The following is a 22,723-nucleotide window of genomic DNA, read 5'->3' as shown; positions in this document are numbered from 1 at the left end:
CTTTGCTCCAACATCAGGGCAATGTTAATGAAGAACCATTGTAATCCCACAGAAGTATATGGGTAAATTGGCCACCTATTTAGATCAGTTTTTATTTACATTAGTCATTGAGGACTCATCTTGTAGTTCAGCTATTGTGGCTGATTTGGTCGCTCTCAACTCAGAATGGTGTAAAAATAAAAATAAAAATAAAAATAAATCAATAGAAATTATAAAGTAAAAAATTGATGGCTTAAAAGCTTTTACTTTCTAACTTCCCTAACATTTTTTTCTTTTACCATTTTATATATATTTCCCTTCTAATAAATTTTAAATTTAATTGGGCACTTTACATTTTTCTTTGTTCTTCACTTTTGACAACTATGATGTAAATAAGTAAATATTACTTTCAATTTTCAACAAATAACAGAGAAGCTAAAGAGAGTCATAGGACCAAATAAGTGCAAATTGCATAAAGCAGCCAAGTGATAACAGTTGAATGAAATGTCAGTGAACAAGAAATGCTAATGCATCAAACGGATCCCTCTACCTCCCTCATTATACTTTGACAAGCTGCTTTCTGTGAATCATCTTTGCAACGAGCTAAAGCCCTTTCCACGTATGCACAAAATGATGGAGGAATCGTTCGTGGTGGCTGCAGCCAACAGAACATCCGAAAGAAGTCAAGTTTCAGAAAGAAATCATAAAGCAAGATAATCATGCTTTTCTTTTCTTTTTTTTTTTGGGGGGGGGGGATGAAAGCTTCTTCATGTCATACAAACAAAATCCGAAAGACTGACTTCAATAGTACACAAAATTTACTATAACACCCTCATAGTACAAATTATCCCTTTTTTTCTGAATGATAAGATATTATGATGTAACAAAACAGTTTTTAACAATTATTACTTTAATGAATGTTGAGAAGCAATGACAGGTTCGCCATCCCTTGAAATTTTTCCATTAGCTTCCGTAACATGAACAAGAACCAGCTCCATTATAATTCCAAGAGAGAGACTAACGATCTAACATATTTAAGAAAATTCGTGAATGCTTTTACCATAAAAAAGAGAAAATGGAAAAAAAAAAAAAAAAAAACATGCAGAATCCCCAGCATATGAGACTTGGCAACGTACAGTTTAGCGATGCAGAATTCCCTGCAAATGTGTGGCCGAAGGTTCAGTGATTCAAACTGTTGATCTGATTGCGCTCAACATGAATTAAGGGATATCCAGGAGAAACCCCAGATTGGACAATCACAGCCCTTCTATTGGTAGCAGACAAATAGAAAGTAAAGGAAGGTGCAGAAACAGTCCAGTTAAATGGGAAAAGTCACGAAAATCTAGGGGTTCGAATTGTGCAATCTCGTTTCCAGGCATCCCAAGGGCCATCATACCAACTGTTGGTCAATCAAGCATGGGCCCCACACATGGGAAGTACAGTGCATCACCAAACTGACTATTTTCTGATGAACAGGAGTAATGCAGGAGCATTTCACACCTGGCTCAAGTGAGGTAGCCTGTGGGATGCGGGGACACACTCGGGGTGGGTGGCTCATGTGAAGCTGTACATATGTGATTTGGGGCCTACGAGGGGGGTTCGGCCGAGGTCCTAACCCATGAGATGTGGGGCCTGGGCTATGAGATAAAGGGATTAAGTCGCCATGCTCTAACAGTTTGAGCTTTTAGAGCAAGTGGTTAATTGTCCTGCATCAAATTGGTATCAGAGCGGGAGGTCTCGTGTTCGAGACTCCTCACCGGGGGTGATTAATGCAATGGCATTTTCACACCGGGCTCGAGTGGGGTTGCCTGTGGGATGCAAGGGCAAACTCGGGGTGGGCGGAGCCGACGAGGGAAGTCTCGTGTTCGAGACTCCTCACCGGGGGTGATTAATGTAGGGGCATTTCACACCAGGCTCGAGTGGGGTAGTCTATGGGATGAGGGGACACACTCAGGGTGGGTGGCTCATGTGAGGCGGTACCCATGTGATTTGGGGCCCACGAGGGGGGTTCGGCCGGGGTCCTAACCCATGAGATGTGGGGCCTGGGCTATGAGATAAAGAGATTAATTCGCCACGATCTAACAGTTCGAGCTTTTAAAGCAAGTGGTTAATTGTCCTGCATCAAGGAGCTATCTTCTCTAGTTTCAATTGCTAATGGTTGTGATGATAGACATTTCAGCACCGGCATGTAGAATGTTGGCCCCTGCATTGTTGCAATCATGGAATAGAAGCATTCCAAAAGTAGCTCTTGGCGGAATCTACATTTCAAATAGTGAAACAACAGAACTGAACAAAATGACTCACCTTGGAATCAGCTGCATCATGAGACAACACCTTGTTATTAGACTTTGGCATTGAAACACTGATATAGGCTGGTTTTAGTGCTGCATCGGTTGTAGAGCTATCCTTATCGGTTTTTGGCATGCCCAAGGCCAAAGTTGAAGCAATTCTAGGATTTGTTTGAATCTGCAGTTTGCTTACCCGGCGTGCATCCAAAGTTGGAACTGTTTGCAAAGAGGAATGGAAATTTTGAGGAACCTGATGGGTAGCAGTGAACTGTGAACTGGGGACCTGTGGGTGCACACTCTTCTGCTGATCTTCGAAATTCCCATACTGAAGCGGATTCGAGTCCAACGGCTTTTGGTAGTATGATTGCACCTGATTGATATGGTTATTTTGGAATCCTGGAGCCCCAACTTTCCAATAATCATCATGATTACCAGTAGTGCTTACCTGTCATGAAAAGAAAAGGGTGATAAGTTCACTTCAGCACGTATAAAAAACAAGAGCCTAGACTTCCACACTAAATGACATGCTTTGTGAGAGCTCTTATGGCGCTGACAGTTTAACTCCAATCGACCGACAAATGTTAAATTCTCAATTATTTGAATGTGTGTACATTAACTTGCAAACTAAAACAATTAATGTCGTAACGATCATAGCATAACTGAACAAAATGAGTGAAAACCAATTGGATCACATCAAAAATCATAAACCTGTTAGAAAATCTCAGAAAATAATGCAAAATAAGAGGAGACATTTTGGAAAAGTAAAACAGAAAGACTTTTCATTTAACCATGTCCCACCAACTGTACATGATTTCATTGGAAACCAATGAGATCTCAAACACTGTAGGGCAATACTTGCATGTGAAATAATATAGACCTGAGATGGGAGTTACCAGCAACAACACAACATTAACCATTACAAATAAAATTGACTTGCTTGTTCTGAAGGACTGTTTCGAATGCATCTACTAGTCCAAAACATACTGGCTACGATGCATACACAGGCACACCACAGCATCCCCAAAATACACACAACTGTCGACATAATTATAGACAATTAGCAGACGATAAAAATGGCATGGTATTTAATAATGATAAGCATGAAAACAGAGAAATGACACAACGAGAGGCCTCGATCTCAGTGACTGTTAAAGTCGCATGCACAGAGCAGCCCAACAAAAAGGAACAGCATTTCCATCTATAGTCAAAAGATATGGTCTGTGCTTCTCCTGACAAAATAAAAGCTAGATCGACCTGCCAAACTTGGAGTTAAACCAGTACATAAGGTTCCACCAATGTCTTAAATAGCAGTAGTGTGTTGCATAGCATTCAACCGTTTGTAGTGTATAGCGTACGCTACACGATACTTCTAATTTTTTTATTTTAAAATAGGAAAATATGATACATGGTAAGAATACACACACACACACACACACACACACATATAGATATAAATGCCTAAAAGATTATTCATTTTTTCAAGTATAAGCATGTTCAAACAATTCATTAATTATCATTTATCAAAAGCCAATCCACATATATAAACCAAATCAAATTATTATCACATCAACAACTTTCTAAGTAAACCACTTTAATTAATAATGTCTAATTGAAACCATAAGTCACAAGTATGAAAATAAAATCCCATGGGTTGAGAGTATTAAGTACAAAATACAAAATGTAATTATCATTTATAATAAATAAATAAATAAACATAGCATACGCTACAACATTACATACACTACGCATACGTTGCAACCCCTGTAGTATGTTACAGGGGATTTATGCTATTTGCTAATGCTATGCTACGAACGCTATTCAAAATACTAACTTTCACCTATAGCAGTAGGTAATGGACACTTGGGTCCTTACTCTTGCTCGGATGGCAGACTCTCAGGAGTTTCAACTCCCAGTCAAGGGTTCGAGTACCCATAGGTGGTGATATTCCACTAGCGTGAGTGTGTGGGGTGTGTGTGCGCGTGTAAAAAAAAAAAAAAATACGAGCCAAAAAAAAAAAATGTTTAAAAAAAATGGACTCTCTCACAACACTTTGCCTCGTTTGTAAGAAGAGTAAGTTCAGCTCCACCCCTGGTGGTGGAGAATAGAAGCACTCTCCCACAACCCCGTCTTGTTGATTTGATGACAACTTGATTGTCAGATTAAAGATTTCCATGAGTTCATCTCACACAAAGTATAGCAACGGACACAATTCATGAGGAAGTCAAGCTGGGACCTTCCACTGCCAGGTAAACCGTAATGGAACCAAGTATCAATCACTTTCTTTTCTTTTTAATCGGTGTCATGCCCCAAAAACGGAGCCCAAGCCCCCGACTCCGCTCTTGGGATGCGACTCCGGGAGTTCCTTTTTTTTCGGTATAGTTGGTTCGGTAGCGTTTCTCCTTAACCCATGATATCCAACATTGCAAACTAGATGTTAAAGCAACCCAAAATAAAATTCGATTACATTCCCAAGTACATATAATTGTTTAGTTACATTATTACATTTTCAAAGAAAGAGTAAGTTAAATGTGATGCAATTTCTTTTCTCGCTCAACTACCTCGGTTGGACGGGATTCCCTGAAAAAATTAAACAACGGTTGGAATGAACTTTGTAAGGCCAGTAAGTACATCTCTCGTGTATGAGGTGTGTTCCTATACCTTACCACGACTTAACCGATTTATGGGGTATATGCATGTGCAATGTGATGGAATACAATGTGGTCATGAATGTTATGAGATCATGAATGTGATCTAACATATCTCAGTACGCTTACCTTTCATGAACAACCGGAGCCATTTCTTCCTGGGCTAGCCAAGAATCGTGGCCAATGCTTACATGACCTCGGCAATGGAAACCTTTTGCACATCCCATATGCTCACCCACCCAACCCTACGGCAACAGACCCTTTTCGCAATCTTGACATGCCTGGCATGTCAAGATTGCGAAATGGGTTCAAGTTTGACCACCCTGGCATGTCAGGATTGCAAAGTGTTCAGACCTGAACCCACTTTGCAATCTTGACATGCCAAGTTGGTCATACCTGAACCCACTTTGCAATCCTGACATGCCAGGTTGGTCAGACCTGAACCCATTTCACAATCCTGACATGCCAACCATGTCAGGATTGCGAAAAGGGTCAACTACCGTAGGGCCAGGTGGGTGAGCACATAGGATGTGCAAAAGGTTCCCACTGTCGAGGTCATGTAAGCATTGGCCACGATTCCTAGCTAGCCCAGGAAGAATGGCCCTGGTTATTCATGAAAGTTTACCATACTGAGATATGTTGGATCGCGTTCATGACCACATTGCATCGCATTGCATTGCACATGCATACAAGTACCTTTACACCCTAGTACTCAGGTAAGTCATGGTATGGTATAGGAAAACCCCTCACATACTAGAGATGTACTAACTAGGCTTATAAAGTCACTCCAACTATCGTTTATTTTTTTTAAGGAATCCCGGCCAACTGAGGTAGCTAGGTGAGAAAAGAAACTACATCACATTTAGCTTAGTCTTTCTTTAGAAATGTAACTATGTAACTAAAAAGTTGCAAGTACTTGAGAATGGAAGAGAGATTTATTTTGGGCTGCTCTCACATCTAGTTTGCAATGTTGGATATCATGGTCAAGGGGAAACATTACCGAACCAACCATACCAAAAAAAAATCCTCCCTAATTCGCATCCCAAGAGCGATGTTAGGGGCTTGGGCTCCATTTTGAGGGCGTGACAACCAGCAACAACAAAACCCCTTCAAATCAACCACTTAACCTCCATATTCAATACCGAGGATGTGTATCATACCAAGGATGTGTTGAAGCTGGGAAAATGGATGCATAGATTTCAAAAATCAATATCATATTGGCCAATACAGGCATGTCATATCCATATTGCCATGAGACGATATGCAATACAAGTATCAGCCCGATATGAAAAATTGAACCCGCATCGGCCTGATACAACATACCTGCATTGGTCAAATCGATACAAGCTTAAAATCCCACAATTAGCGCTCCTATTCACTTTTTCTCCTTCTTCTCTAATCTTTTTCTTTTCTTTTCTTTTTTATCATAGAGATTGTTTGAAGCCCATTTTCAACAAGATCTACACTACATTTAAAGATCAACACATCGTTTTTGGAATTGAATCTAAGGATTGAAGCGCGGGTACCCAATTTGAGAAAAATCCAAAAGAAAAAAAGGTAAAGTCTATTTTTTGTTTATTATTGCTAAAATCGAGTCAAAATATATATTATAAACCCAAATCAAAAGAATCATGCTTGATTTCTTCCTGATTTGGGGATTTTTTTTATTTTTTTTTTTAAAAAAATCCTATTTACGCTAGAGTTTTCCAAAATTTTCAGTTTTTATAATCAATCATTGTAATGATGCATGAATAGCCTTTTAATCCTATAGAACACATTTCTTCTCGATTTAAGGATTTTTTATTTTTTATTTTTTCCTATTTACACTAGAATTTTATAAAATTTTCAGTTTTTTTTTTTTACTTTTTTTAATTAAATGTTGTGATGATGCATGAATGGCCTTTTAATACTATAGATCTATATATTTCTTCTTGATTTGGGGATTTTTTGAATTTTTTATTTTTCCTATTGACGTTGACAATTTCTTTTCTTTTTTACTTTTTGCAGTCAAATGCTACGATGCATGATTGCCCTTTTAATGCCATAGATCTACACATTTCTTCTCAATTTGGGGATTTTCTGAATTTTTATTTTTCCTATTGACATTGAAATTTTCAGATTTCCTTTTTACTTTTTTTTCAATCAAATGCTATGATGTGTGAATGGCCTTTTAATACTATAGATCTACACATTTCTTCTCGATTTGGATTTTTTTTGTTTTTTTTTTTTTTTTTGTTTTTCCTATTTACGCTGAAATTTCAGATTTTTTTTTTTTACTTTTTTCAATCAAATACTGTAATAATGCATGAATAACCTTTTAATACTATATATCTACACATGCATAGATTAAATAAATTTTTAAATTTTATTTTTTGCATTTTCAGTTTAACTTTTTGGCATTTTCTAAAATAATTATTTTTTCAAGAGAAAAAAATTCAAAAAAATCTTAGGAAAATGACTCTAATGATCTATCTAGGAAAAAGTAGGTTTCTTTTGAACATAGATCTATCATTTGCTGCTCGATTTTTAAATTATTTTTCTATTTCCAGGCCATTTTTTGTCATTTTTTCCCGAGAGAATGATTAATTAGTTTATTAAGTTTCGAACACTAACAGAATTTCTCTTTATTTTGGTGTTTCAGCAATATATGATATCAATTTATGACATATATCAACAATTCATGCCCCAAAAAAAAAAAAAAAATCAACATCACAGCTTATAAGAGGTCTACCCAATATACTCCTTACCAAAGAATGGTCTGATACACCATTGAATACATGGTAAAACACCAAAAAAATAATACTAATAAAGATAGATTCTTGGATATCTCTTTTTTTCTATTTTTCTAATATTTTTCCTTTTTTAATTGTCCGATACGTGTCGACATGAGCCTAATGCCAATATGCAATGTTGTATCGTATCATTTTTTGACCGGGCGAATACGCTTGATGATACCATTATTCAAAACTATATGGATGGAGGGGAAGAAGAGCTTTTGTCCAACTCAAACGGTGTTTGGTACTTCTGTGAGAAGCTTTCAGGTTTACATCCCATATAATATTTAAAATTAATATTTTATCATCATCAGTGTTGTCAAACTACATATGCGATCGAATGCGATCAACATGTGTTCGCATATGCGATCGCATAATTGTATATGCTATTGCTTTTTTTTAATTAAAAAAAGAAAAAAACAAAAATAAAAAAGTTAGGAAAGACTTGGCTAAGAATGAATGAATGAGAAATAAAACTATAAAAGAAAAGGGAAGAAGAAATGAAATGATCTTGATTCTTGAATCTTGAATGGTTGAACACTTCAAATTCGAAGTTCAATCTTAAATACTCGAATGATGAATCTTGATCTTGGATGGTATTCCTGAATCTTGAATGATCTGAAAAGTTCAAGTTTGTAAATGGGAAATGAAAAGTAAGAGAGAGAAACTTGAAATAGTTGTAGAGAGATTAGAGTAAGAGAGAAAGAGGTGTGTGTGTGTGTGAGAGAGAGAGAGAGAGAGATTGAGATTTAAAGCTTTAGAGTCGCATGTGCAGTATGCCATCGCATGTGCAGTATGCCATGATGGCATATGCAATCGCATTTGACAATCATCACCTAAGCTTTATCATAACTAATTGGGGTCAACAAAATTAATATTATATATGAATATTAACTCTCTCTCTCTCTCTCTCTCTCTCTCTCTCTCTCTCACACACACACACACACACTATATATATATATATATATATATATATATATAGTGGTGCGAATACTACTGTACACTTAAAATGGTACCAAGCAGATGGGGGCCCACTTGATGCATTCATACCATCCAACATGTCTATCATGTGTCACCTAAGAAAAACCCCAAGACCCAAAAATCAGCCTGATCCAAAACTAAGGTGGGCCACAACAAAGATAACAAGCTGGGAAGGAATGCCCCTTGAATTTAGCAAGGGCCCACCTAAGGTGCAAAACAGCCTGAAGTTTGGCCTGGCCCTTCATTTAAGTCTAAATGAATGGTTGAATGGCATTGATTATATATAGACAACACACCAACGGTAGGCATTCCCTCTTACTATGTCTCTTGTGATGTGGACCATCTGAGTTTTGGATTGGACGGAGCTTTGGGCTTTAGGGGTTTTCTAAAATGACACATTTTATGGACAGGTTGGATTCATGAAGACATCACTTGGCCCCACATCTGCCTAGTATGAGCATAAACTTACAGTGCTAATGGTACCACTAGAGCGCACGCCACTAGAACTGCTCACCGCCGGTCTGTACCACACAAATCACTACTATTGTCCGATTGGGGTAGGCCCACCCCAATGTGCAAATGACATTCACTCTGACCATCAGATGTGTCACCCCATATTAGGACCAGGGGCCCAAAATCAGGCTGATTTGTGATTTAGCCGGTCCACACTAAGGGCAAGTTAGGATGGAACGTCCCCCCTTGACTTCACTAAGGCCCACCAGATGTGTAAAATGTCCTGACTTTTTCATGCCCCTTGAACCAAGGCAGATGAAGGGGATGAGTGGTCCAAATTCCACATATACAATACAACACGATGGGCCCGTCCATTACCAAGGGTGGGCATCCCCTCTCCCAACTGTTTCCTATCATGTGGCCCACCTGAATCATGCATCGGCCTAATTTTTGGGCCCTATGCCTAACATGGGCCAATGCATCTAATGGTCAAAGTGGATGTCATTAGGACATCACAGTGTGGCCCACCTCAATTAGACCACACGAAAGATTGCACACACCTATACGCAGGCACGCATGCAAACAAACAGAACAGGCATGCATGCAAACAAACAGAACAAGCAAGCACACTTGCCCGTGTGCACAGACTGTAGCATGCACACTTGCAGGCGCATTCACACATAGCATGCACTCTCTCTAGCTAATCCCTCTATAATTAATATCACACACAAACATACCCCTGCACATTAATATCTATTAATAGCATGCACACACTCTCGAACTAACATCTCTGCAATTAAATATCTTACTCTATAAATTATCCAGCAGTTAATCTTAAAGATTTCTTTGCCAACAACTAAAGCATACACGCAAAAAATAATAATAATAATAATAAAATAAAAAATACAAATTTCAGGTCATTCAAATACAGAATGACCCTCCACCAGTGGAACTGGAGGTAACAGGCTTCTTCCCATCCCATGAAACCAGTCCCGTCATCATTTCCCAAGAAGCACACTCAAAGAAGAAACTTCTATGGTGCCGAGTCGAAAAATGGAATAAAATATTTGTTACTGATAATTGATCAAACTAAGCAAAAATAAAACAGTTCTATGTATACAAGGTACAATGATAAATACAAGGAATAAAGAGAGTCTCAACTATGAATGGTTAACCACCAGAAAAAACAAGAAAGAAAGAATAAAAAGAACAATAACATTGAAGCAACAAAACTACAGCAACTTCTGAAGAAATGGCTTCTTTTATATGCACATTCAATTAGTGTATTCTGCTTCAATGTTTGAGATTCTTTTTAATTAATAACAGCGCTTTATTGGAAAGAAGATCCTGTGTTTGATAACCAAGGTCGACATGTTATCCAATTTAGGTTGTACCTGTGTGAATCTGAGCATTTGCCTTATTCTTTTCAAAAAAGAAGCCATAAAAGAAAGCCTCAAACCTGCAAAGAAGGCAATTCAGATGAACTGGAAACCGGCCTCCAAGATGTGGTGCCGGGTGGTGGTGGCTGGTTGTTTGAAGTATATCCACCACTGAAACCAGGAATTGGACAATCCACAGCAGAAGCAGTTGTAACAGACATGTTTTCTGTCCCAGGGGCACAGCTAACATCAGATGCATTTTGGCTGAATTGATTTGCCCAATTCTGAGATTGTTGCTGATATTGGAGCGGAGTTGCAGCCATGGTACTAGAATTGTGACTACCATTTGAATCATAGGTCTGATAACTTGAATAGTGATAATGTCCATAATTTCCATCGTTCCACAAGCTATTCTGATTACTATAGCCGCTGCTCTGGTATCCTCCCGATGTCTGATAATCAGTAGCAGCATTGTAGTGAGTGCTTGAATAACTTGCAGGGGCCACATAAGAGCCTGTATTCTGAAATGAAGGATGAGACTGATAGGGAGCACCTGAAGTTTGATATGCTCCCACTTGCTGAGAGTAAGAATGGTTAGTTTGTGTCGGATAGTCATAGTAGTAAGACTGATACCCAGCATTGCCATATCCATATGGATTAGCAGAACTTGCGTAAGGTGTATAGCCAGTATGTTCTTGGGACCCATTTGCTGCTCCCAAACTGGATGAGGTAGACGTGTGACTCGCATTTGGTACACCCTGAACATCCCTCAACACTGTCAACTCTGTCTGCTGATCATGCCGGTGGTCAGAATTTGGAGGGATTCCATTCTCAATAAAGCCATTATCCGTCCAATTCACACTCCATTCAGCTTTAGACCCTGCCGTTGAGGGCGGAGGCGGTGGCGGCGGTGGTGGTGGTGGTGGCGGCGGCGGCGGCAGATAATAGCCATGACCATATACAGATGTATGCCCTTGGCTTGCATCTGCAACCTGATGTTTCTGGTCCAGAAATGATAAAACAACAATTTTAGGTTTACCACTAGTAGCGTCAATAACCAACAAATGTGCCAAAGAGCATCAGCTGAATTAGTTACAGTCTCATGAAAATTAAAGGAGCCTACTGCAAATAGGATTCTGCACAAACCAATGTGTATGTGTGACATATGGACTACTAATGAAGTGCGCCCCACTGTATGGTGTGGATCAAGAATCAGGTCAGCCCCATCCTCAGGTAGGTCGGACACACACACATGGAACATGGAAAAATTCTGTTTAACATCCTTTTACTCATGGCCAACCCGATGAGTGCACCAGCCAGGTTTCAGGTGGCCGCGCATACATGAAGGGCACGCCTGATGAATGGCCACAAGTTAAGATCCTACTCATGCAAGCGGCCTTCACATGTATCAAATTGGCATTATAAAGATGGGAAGAAACAGAACTCTTTTTTTTTTCTTTTTTTTTAGAGAGAGAGAGTCAAAGAAAGAGAACATTTAATGGATATTATAGAACAAAAAGAAATCTTGGAATAAAGAAGGAATGAACTAGTAATTGTGCATGCATCATTCCATCTCCATGTTGATAAGCATTTCTGATAGTGAGATTAGTAGATTAATCACTTCAAATGCCAAAGCCTCTATCATAGTCATATCACATTAGTTGTGGAAGATTTAAGTTTAACATATCGCAAAAGCAAAACAGTTAGGCACTAGAAAGTAACAAGCAGCCATCTAACAGACACCAAACACTAATTCTATGGTTAACCTTTTAAGAGATGGAAAGCAACCAACTTTGCATGCCAACATTAACTGATCATAATGGACATCAAATGCATGCACTAAACAAACCCAATGGCAACAACAACACTTATTAAGATTTGCCAGAGCAGTGTTCACTGTTCCGAGTATCAGTATAGTTACATGGATCAATGACCAAAGACACAAAAACATGTATCGATATCGCCGATACTCAGAAAAAATTGCAGTCTAAGGGAAACATCGGGGAAATGTTGAGAAAAAATGCAGAATTTTTCAGTGAAACTTCAGAAGACGTTAAAAGACACATATTTACACATGTAGGAATCAAAATATGGCAAAAAATAACTATAAATGATAAGTTTCCATTTTATAGGGGCTTAACCATGTATTGTCGAAAAGTCAGTACATAATAAATACAGAAAATTTGTACCCAAACAATAGATCGGCCAACACTCATTAACGTATAAAATTTCCACATTACTTAACAGTGGAAAACACATATTCGGTATTCCCAATATAGAAATGGAAATTTTAGGATTTCCCCAATTTTTCACTCAAATGTTAATTTTTCGCCAAAATCCATGTTAATACATGATTTCCATTGCAATCCATGCTAACATTTGAAAAAAAAAATGAAGTTTCTACGGATTTTTTGTCACCTTTAAGTCCTTGCCATCTTCATTTCAAGTCGAGATTTTTTCCCAAATCCAAACTTTGATTTAATAAAAACCAAGAGTGAAAAAAGTCACCCAACGAACAAATTTCCAAAAAAAAAAAAAGGAAGAAGATAAATGAAGATCTTTTAGGTTTTCAGTTTTTTTTTTCTCAATTTTCTAATAATTTTCGCCTACTATGGATGTTTCCCTCGTATCTGGGATATTATAGATGGTATTGTTGATATCAGGGAACTTTTATAAGAGATTCTTCTCAGAATATTGTTGATATCGATAATATCGTCAAATATTGCTGGTATTATCAAAAACATCAGCAATGTTTGGAAATCTTTAAATTTCTAGCAATTTCAGTATTGCTGACCTGGCAATATTGATAATATCACTGATATTTGGAACACTGGGCTGGAGTGAGGGTTGTTTTTGGTACATCATACAGAGTGATCTAGACCTACCAAAAAAAAGTCGATTGAATACAAAGTTATACACATTCCTTTCTCTATCCTAGTGGGATGGTTATACACATGACAGATCTAAGACGAAGCTATTGCAAAAGCTGATAAGCCTACAAAATATGGAGTGCAATAACAAGTTGACAACTTGACATAGTGCCACAAATTTTTTTTCTTTCTTAAATGGTAACATATTTTATTAAAACTGACAAAAAGAGCAAACTGAAATAAAAGTCAGAAAGAAGATGGTGATATAAGCACTCATCCAGCCAACCATATTTACATTACATAAACCTACCCATTGAATCTTCCCTTTCACATCCTACATAGTGATTAGGACACAGGGCCCATGAAATAAACTCTACTCTTAGCTCTTTGGAAGACCACTTCATAAACTTCCAATTTCTTGTTAGAAGTATGGTTGTTACGCCTTTCCATAGCACCCCACAGCCAACGAGGAAGATGCAAAAGAGATCCTTTCTTTTCTCTTGTTGCCCCCTCTCCACACAAAGACAAGCTCGCAAAACGAACCAGGCATAACCAAAGATAGGCCAAAGAAAGCTAGGTTCTTTCCAAAATCATTGCGGAAAATTCACAACAGATGAACACATAATGCAAACATCGAGGAGCACCATGTTCCTTTTATGCAAGTTATAAATGGTTAGAATTTTATTCTTAACATAATACAACAAATTTTTCATTTCGTGCTTTTCATCTTTCCACAAAAGATTTTGCCACTTTAGCAAAAAAAAGTGTACATATAATTACATCATTAGATAACAAACTATCTAAATATTAGGCCATCTATGCTATATGGGCAGAGTGTTAGGCAATTAAGAGGGCATAACATGAACAGAGGATGAACATTGCAATAAATGGATATGCAGGAAGACTAGAAAGGTAGAACTAAGAATTAAGTCATTCAAAGCAACCTGGAAGCAGTACAAATTGGAGATAAAATGGCAAGGAGAAACTTAATCGGACCAGCCATGTATTGAGAAAGTCGAAGACGGCCCTGGAACGAAAAGGAACATGAATTAGGGTTGAAGGGCTAAAAAGTAGGACAAGAAGCAGACATAAGGGGAACTGAGATAGAGGTCGCTGGAAGGCATATGAAAACTTGTCACTTTCCAAAGATTGGGCTTAGGAAATGGAGGTCATAAGGTTGACTAAATAGCTAGGACAAGGCTATGATGATGATGATATCCATAAAAAAATTTACATATTGGATACTGCATTTTAAACAACTATCACCCATAAAACATTTTGTTCACCCTGAAAAACAAGTAGAATCCCGGAAGAGGGCAAGGAAATTTGGGTGAAGGTATGGGGGAAACCACTGCATGCTTGGGATGTGGATAAATTCCTTGGTTTCCAATCTTGCTTCAATACGGTGCTGGAGGTGGACCCAATTATAATCTAACAGGAGCTGGAGGTGAGCAAGACCAAGATTCTGATTGACGGTCCCTACAATTTGTCCAATTTTGCTTCCCTAATCATCAAAGGTCAGGCATAGGTTATTAAGCTGAGAGAGGATGGGGAGCTTCAAACTTGGTGGTTAGTTTTTCTCACGGATTGGTGGAGATCATGCCATTATCGCCATTATCAGCAGCAAGCAGGGGAAGGAACTGTAAACTGTTCGCCGGTAGGCTTGTTCTAGCACAGGATTCTGGGAGGAGCCAAGGCCCACCTTGGCAACAGTTGTCAGCTCTTAAAAGGGTCCACGTGACACTTCTAATTCAAATGATGGCTCAAAGCAGAGTAGTCCCTGCCCATTTGATGAGAGACGATTGTTTGTGGAAATTTATCACTATCAGGAGGGCATTGCAACAAGTGGGGAAAGGTGTCCCCTTTCCACCTGGATTGTGCCTGGCAATGGATCTTATCATCTAATTTTGACAGGTGGTCTCTACCCTATAATAAAAATTAACAAATATATATATATCAGAACATGAGACGATCAGGGGACTAGGCTGCATAGTCAAGCTTCTCAGCTACCTATCATGTTTCAAGAACACTCACTGTCTTAACCCAAATATCATTGGTGAGGTTTCCACTTAACTCCAAAAATGTTTGTGTCCTCGGAAATAAAAATGGTCCTATTTAGTCTTTGGGAGAGGTGATAGGAGGGTGAATGATAGCTTCAAAAGGGATAAAGAGGGAAGGCTCTTTCTGGTAGTTTGTGGCGATTTGGATCCTAGGCTAAGAGTAAGAGCTAAGGTGGAGGAACCAGATCATGTCAATGTAGCTGATGCAAAACTTAATTCACAAGGTGAGGTTCGTCCCAATGGCTGAGTTAGAAGATCCCTTTAGTTTTCTTCCATGATTATTAGATCTCTTATCTCGACATCATCAACATCTGCATCTCCTTTGGAGATTGATCAAAGTTGCCAACCTTTCCTATTTGGGTTCATTCCCTAGTCAGAATCTTACCGCTGGTGGTAAAGTCAAAGGGATTTGATGCTCAACTTCTTTGCAAGGTGAAGGTTGTCCAGTGGTTCAGTTGGAAGATCCCGTTTTCTCCTTCGATTTCATGATCCCTCGTTCAACATTGTCATCATCTGCCTCTCCTTTGGAGATTGATCAAAGTTGTCAACCTTCCCTATTCAGGTTCAGTCCCTAGTAAAAATCTCGCATCAGTGTTGACAGTTTGGAGGAGATCCTAGGTAGCGTTGGAGATACTAAAAGGGAGAAGAGGACATCAGGTCAATGAGAGAAGAGAGGTGAAATGAGATTCTCTAAAATATGAATATCATAATACCTTGAAAAAAGAAGAAGCAATGAAGAGGCAAAAGTCAAGAGCAACGTGGTTGAAAGAGGAAGACAAAATTTCCCTTTTTCCACACACTTTCCAATGGAAGACACAGACATAATCATATTCACAAGCTTCATGTTGATGATTCTCTTCTTGAAGAGTCATTGCTAATCAAGGATGTCATAGACTCGTAGTTGAGTTTTTATGAAGCTCTTTATTTGAAGGAAAATTTCTTAAGGCCTACAATTGAGGGTCTCTTCTTCAAGAGTATTCCACATAATTGGCGGTTTTGGCTTGAAGGTGAGCTCAAGGAGAATGAGATTAGAAGGGTGGTGGGGAAATGGATAAAGAAAAAAGTTCCTAGTATGATTGGTTTTTCCACAGCATTCTTCCATACTTCTTGGAACATCATTAAATCCGACATCAAGTGCTTCCTTAATTTCATGGGCACGCTATTTTGAGCAAAGGTCTTAATGCTACCTTTATCATGCTTATTCCTAAGATAGTGGACACTTCTAAAACTAGGGACATGAGACCAATAAGTCTGGTTGGAGTTATGAAAAAAATATTGCTAAATATCTAGCAGTTAGGCCTAGGGAGGCTCTTTGATAGTTATTGCCCCCTTTCCCGGGGACTTTCATGAAGAAAAGGAAAACTTTGAACGGCATTCTGTGGCTGATGAATGTGTGGATTCAAGACTTAAAGTAAGAAGATGAAGCTTGTTGTCCAAATTTGACATTGAAGAGGCTTGTGATCATGTTGATAGGGACTTCCGGCTTTATTCAATGCATAAAATGAGATTTGGAGTAAGGACCGGTTTGGGTTGCGGAATGCATGCCCACTGCATCTCTCCATTCTGATGAATGGTTCTCCATATGGGTTCTTCTACAACATCAAAGGTCTTCGGCAAGGGTATCCATTCTCTCCTCTTTTATTTACAATTCAAGTAGGAAGTTTAAGAATGCTGATGTCTAGGGCTTCTTCTTGGGACTCATCAAAGGATTCAGTGTTGGCATGTAAGAATCCATTATTTCTCACCTTCAGTTTGTTGTCGATCCTCTTTATCTTGTGCGATGCATCAAGGGATCATATTAAAAGCATTAAAGGTGTTCTGAGATGTTTTAAAGCTATATTGGGCATCCACGCTAACATGAGAAAAAGCACTTTGGTCAGTGTTGCAGCAGAAGACAGGAAGGTTGCTTCTTTCATTGGTGAAATGGGTTGTAAAATCACGAAGTTGTCAATCTTGTGCACCCTATTGATGGTAAAGCAAGTTTGACTTCTTTTTGGGATCCCATTATTGAAGAATTGATCTAGGTTGGCAAGATGGGAAAATCATATCCTCCATGAGGGGGAGGATCACTCTTACTATGTCCACCTTATCCGACCTTTCAGTTTGTTTTTCTCTTTATACAAGGTTTCGATTTTCGTGGCAAAGAAAATTAAGAAAATACAGCATGATTTCTTAAGGGAGGAAAAGCACAAATTTCATCTATTAAAGTAGGAAATGTCAAGAAGTTGAAGAGGGATGAGAGCTTGGCTATAGGAAGAATCTAGGAAAGGAACGGACTTCATGGGGAAAACGGTCTGGACATTTCAAGAGGAACTGAAAGCGTTGTGGACATGGTTTTAACGTCGGTATCATATCAACCGATATGGTATGGTCATATTGTATCCATAACGGCCTGATATGATACACAATATGGGGTTGAAATGACACACCATAAAAAAAAGGGTCGTATCGGCTTGCATCAGTCAATATCGGCGCCAATACAAGCTGATGCGCTCATTAAGGCCCAATTTTGAATATTTTTTTTCCAAATTTAATGTTCTTTTTCATTTAACATGAAGGAAGCTTGGAAAGTCATTTTAGACTAGATCTAGGCCTATTTTGGCGATCAAGACAAAAGATTTGAGTAAGATTCAATGCATCGAAGCAGAATGCACCACTATAGGAAAATTAGAAAGAAGGGTGACCATCGACTTTTTTTCATGTTTTCATTTTCTTCTTATTTTATTTCAATGTATTGGGCACTAATTTAGTAAATCATGCGTGAGTGTGAAATGTGTTCAATTAGGGGCCACTTGGTTAACTATCAACGGGTCAAGCTGACAAAAAATATTCCTAAAAAAGAATGGTTTGATACACCATTATATACATATCCAAAATACAAAAAGAAGAAGAAGATTCATGAATAATTTGTTTTCCAAATTCTTAAATATCTTGTTTCCCCTTTTTCTAATATTTTCCTTAATTGTTTGACTTCAAAAAAAGATTCGATCAATACTTTTCCTTAATTGTTTGACTTCAAAAAAAAAAAAGATTCGATCAATACTTGCCAATATTGATATGTGGCGCCAGTATCTCATAATTTTTAGGCCTGGGTGATACAACTCCTCCTATATTCAGAACCATGGGTGTGCAAAGATGCTATTCTCATAAAATATGTCTTCTAAGGGGGGTTGGCTCTCAGTGTTCCCGCTTGGAATACCAGTTGCAACATCTACAAAGCTATCAATCTAAAGAGCAAAAGAATCAAGCACAAAGGCACATCTATCCATCATAAATTGAGTAGTATTTTTCAAGATGGTTCTTGGTTAGTTGTTGGCCAAGGTGAAAAAAAAAAAAAAGTTTTCAAAGTATGTGGTGGCTTGGGGACGAGCCTATAGCAACTTACTTCCCTTTTTAATATATCTTAGCTACCAATCACGATGTGATAGTTAAGAAAAGCTACTGTGGCTTTCATCGTGCTCCTAGAAAAACTTTACAAGGCTAGAACTAACTCTTCTACCGAGCATAGGAGGGTTTGGAAGTGGTAGTCCAATGGAAAGTTCAGTATAACCTTATTCAATTCCATTTGCATCTGACACCAATATTTGGAAAGTACTTCTCTTATTCAAATGCATTTGCATCCCGCACCAATATTTGGAAAATCACGCCATCATCCTTATTCAAGTCTATTTGTTTCTGAAACCAATATTTGGAAAGGACTTCCCTTATTCAAGCCCATTTGCATTGAGCACCAATATCACGGTTCAAGCTTTCATTTTGATTGCTGCCCAACACTCATTGTACACAACCTTAAGAAATCCTCCCCAAATATGTGCATCATGTTCGGTAATGATAAGGAGTTTGTTAACCATCTCTTCATTCCTTATCAGATAGCCCATGCTGTGTGATGAAATTCCTCGACATGTTCTAGAATTCTTGGGTCTTAAATGAGTCCATCTTCGATGTCATTGCCAACTGGACAGGTTGTCCTTTCCACTCCCAAGGCTCAATTATTTGGAAAATTCTCCATTAATGTATTTTTTTTAATAGTTGTGGAGAGAGAGAGAGAGAGAGGGAGAGAATGCTAGGACATTTCACAGGAAGGCATTATATTTCATAATTCATTTGATCTCCTCGATGACCTAGGGTGGGCTCTTCACAAACCTAAATTCAGGGACCTATACATGGAGGTGTTACATAGGGATTGGGATTCAATTGTATTTCTGGAAATGGGGTGATGGCCTATTTTTGTGTGCCTATGGGGCAGGAGTTTTCCTAGGCGTGTTGTTAGGGTAACTCCATTTTCAATTTTTATTTTTCCTAGGGCTGAATGATGAGAGGTTCACTCGCCACTTCAGCTCCTTTCCTACTCACCTTTTGTCTTTTGGCTTAACAATATTTTTTCACCGTCTCAAAAGTAAATTGTGAATGCAAAATATTGTATTGTATATCCTTGACATTGCATATATATAGGTAACTTTAAATTTAAATTACAATTTAATCAACAAGAAGAGTGTAGAACCACAATTTCATGAAAGTAAAAATAGCGAGCCAGATTGGAAATGGTCCATAATATCAATTGTGCAATTTACGATGGCAAACATAGGAGGATTGGCAATTTAGGTAATGTTTCTCCAATCATCTCCCTGGAATTCCATTCTCCTTTTCACCTCTCCTTCCCAGTCCCTTCCCCACAAAATTCTAATCTCACGATTCCATTCTTGAATTCCCCTTACATGCACTTTCCCTTTCCACAACTACACCAATTGTCTCCTAACCAGTGTCATTTTCCATGTTCAATAGCATCTCCAACTAGACAAACTGAAGTTTGGTGAATAAATAAGTCTGTGGCATGCAACAACAATCTATTCTAACCATACATTCACTGATTCACTGCAAAAACGACTGTTTACAACCCCTACGACAGGCAGTACCTGCAACTTCCTTTTTCCTGCAGAATTTGTGTTTACAATTTTGTCCTTAAAAGTACTAAATATTTTGAATGGCAAAACAGTGTTAGAAACAGGTTCTATATTAAGTTAACCTAGAACTGCTACTAGGTGATCCTTCCACCTCAGGGAGAGTCCTTCTAAGTATCAAAAACCCTATAATTCGAACATCAAACCCCCTGTATCTAATTCCAAGCAAACCAACATTTTAAATATATATATATATATATATATATATATATATATATATATATATATATATATATATATATATATATATATATATATATTCTCTAAGAAAAATCGAGCTCTTTCTTTGTTTAAATCGGCAAGACGAGAGAGAGAGAGAGAGCGCTGCAAATACCTCAAGAGAATTGGGATCCAACCCAGGAACCGAATCGCCCCATTGGTTTGTCATTTCAATAACATCACACACCGTTGACAATCAGCAAATCCTCACTAAGTAAAATCAGATAAATCAAAACACAACTGATCAATTCCTTAGTTAAAAAATTGAATGAATGAAAAAATTCAGATAAAATACTGCTCTTTCTCCTTGAGAGGAATTATATGATCCCCAGTACCTCCACCTGTACAAGTGGACCCACGGTTCAGCCATTGAGATGGACCACAACAAGGATCAGCTACGCCCAAAAACTACAAAATCTCCGCAATTGGAGAATCCTAGCCCTTTAAAGACGGTCAGAAAAAAACAGCAGTAGTCCCTATTCAATCCAAGAAAAGAACGAAGAAGCAGATGCCTACGATATTCCAATCCAGTACATTTTCAGGGCACGGTCCATCCAGGATTTGGCCCATCAGATTGACCGCTGGGATTATCAAACCATACAGGCAGATTATCGTATAATTCCTCTCTCCACAAAAACGTAAAACGAAAAAGAAAAGTCAAACCCTAGAAACCTCAAATCTTTACATGGAAGAAACAAACAACAAGAGAAATCTCAATTACCTTCTGTTTCCCGAAGCTCGAAAGAATGAGATTTGGAAGATTTTAGGGCGACGGATGGAGAGAAATAGTCGCAATTGATAGGAAAACAAAAACAAAAACAAAAAAAACAAAAAACAAACTAGAAAACGGAATTATCGTTGTTATTATTACTACTATCTCAATAAGTTATGAGGGAAGAAGAAGAAGAAAGATCTGCAGAAATCAAAGGAGAGATATTGGAGAGAAAATAAGACGAGACGAGAGATGAGAAGAAGAGAGAATATCGGTTGAGATTTTGAGAGAGACAGAGAGAGGTTTTTTCAACCCTTTTTTGGCTTTGGCTTTGGCATTGGAGACGGTGGTTGATGATAACTTGGAGGAGTCTTATGAGGTAGACTCACGTGTGTCGCCATCGATTTTTTAATCTTTTAAAGTGGTGGTGAGTCTATTTTACCGTTCACATGGCGAATTCGTGCGGCAATCCAGACCGTCAAAGTACGGACGCGAATTGCTCGATTGAAAAGCACCTGCACACAGCAGAGCGGATTAGGTGAGACGACTCCTGGCAACCGTGATGTATGGGTCTTATCAACACCGTCCATCCATTTTTTTCATATCATTTTATGATATAAGGCAAAAAATAGGCAGATACAAGGATCAAGTGGACTTTGCAATCGGGATTAAATTAGTACCGTCCAAAACTTCTTGGGGCCACAGAAGTTCTGGATGGAGCTGATATTTGTGTTTCTCTTCATACAGGTCCATGTAACTTTATGAATAGGTTGGATGGAAAATAAACATCACGGTCGGCCATAGAAAAGTTTCAACGGTGAGAATCATTATCACCGCTGCTTCATGTGGTGCGGTCCCTTTGAGAATTGGATATGCCTCATGTGTGGTCTTATCCCTAAAATGATTATAAAAAAAAAAAAAAAAAATAGATGGACGGTGTGGATAAGACCCATGCATCACAGTGGCCACTTAAATCTGCTGCCCGTTCCCATCTGGAGACGGGCGGGGTTGGACGCAATCCGCGTCCACCCAAGACCGTGCGGCCCTTACCGTGGTATTACCGTGGGTCCCACCTTGATGTATGGATTATGTATCAACACCGTCTATCCGTTTTTTCATGTTATATTAGGTCAATATCCCAAAAATAAAGCAGATCCAGTTATCAGGTGTACCATAAAATAAGAAACAGTGGTGATTGACCGTTAATGAGCCACAAAAGTTTTGGATCAAGCCGATATATTTTTTTGACCTTTATCCCGGCATATGTGACTTTATCAGGACAGTAAATAAATATCATGTAAGCTTCGAGGTGCGCCTTAAGAAGTTTTAAATAGTAGCAAAGTCAATCACCATTGTTTCTAACACTATAATTAAATCAGCTTCATGTTTTTAGATAATGCCCTAA

At 38.3% G+C, this 22,723-nt stretch overlaps 1 protein-coding gene across 6 annotated transcripts in view; it reads right to left on the bottom strand.

Moving 5' to 3' along the window:
• Positions 1–21,693, bottom strand: part of LOC131243554 (SAC3 family protein A) — a 53,767-nt gene extending 32,074 nt beyond the window's left edge. For 3 of the 6 annotated variants that reach the window (XM_058242992.1, XM_058242993.1, XM_058242997.1), the window contains exons 1-5: positions 21,328–21,693; positions 20,722–20,816; positions 10,580–11,500; positions 2,284–2,712; positions 530–634 (exon numbers count right to left, since the gene is read on the bottom strand). In XM_058242992.1, the coding sequence (XP_058098975.1) occupies positions 530–634; positions 2,284–2,712; positions 10,580–11,500; positions 20,722–20,775 (1,509 nt within the window). In that variant the 5' untranslated portion in view covers positions 20,776–20,816; positions 21,328–21,693. Of the gene's footprint in view, positions 1–529; positions 635–2,283; positions 2,713–10,579; positions 11,501–20,721; positions 20,817–21,327 lie in introns of those variants that run through there. The other 3 variants (XM_058242994.1, XM_058242995.1, XM_058242996.1) reach the window with 3 other exon arrangements.
• Between the last annotated feature and the right edge of the window lie 1,030 nt (positions 21,694–22,723).

This window comes from Magnolia sinica, chromosome 4 (genome assembly GCF_029962835.1).
Source record: "Magnolia sinica isolate HGM2019 chromosome 4, MsV1, whole genome shotgun sequence".
Lineage (NCBI taxonomy): Eukaryota > Viridiplantae > Streptophyta > Magnoliopsida > Magnoliales > Magnoliaceae > Magnolia > Magnolia sinica.
The sequence above is the reverse complement of the archived record's forward strand: the minus strand, read 5'-3'. Positions and strand labels throughout refer to the sequence as shown.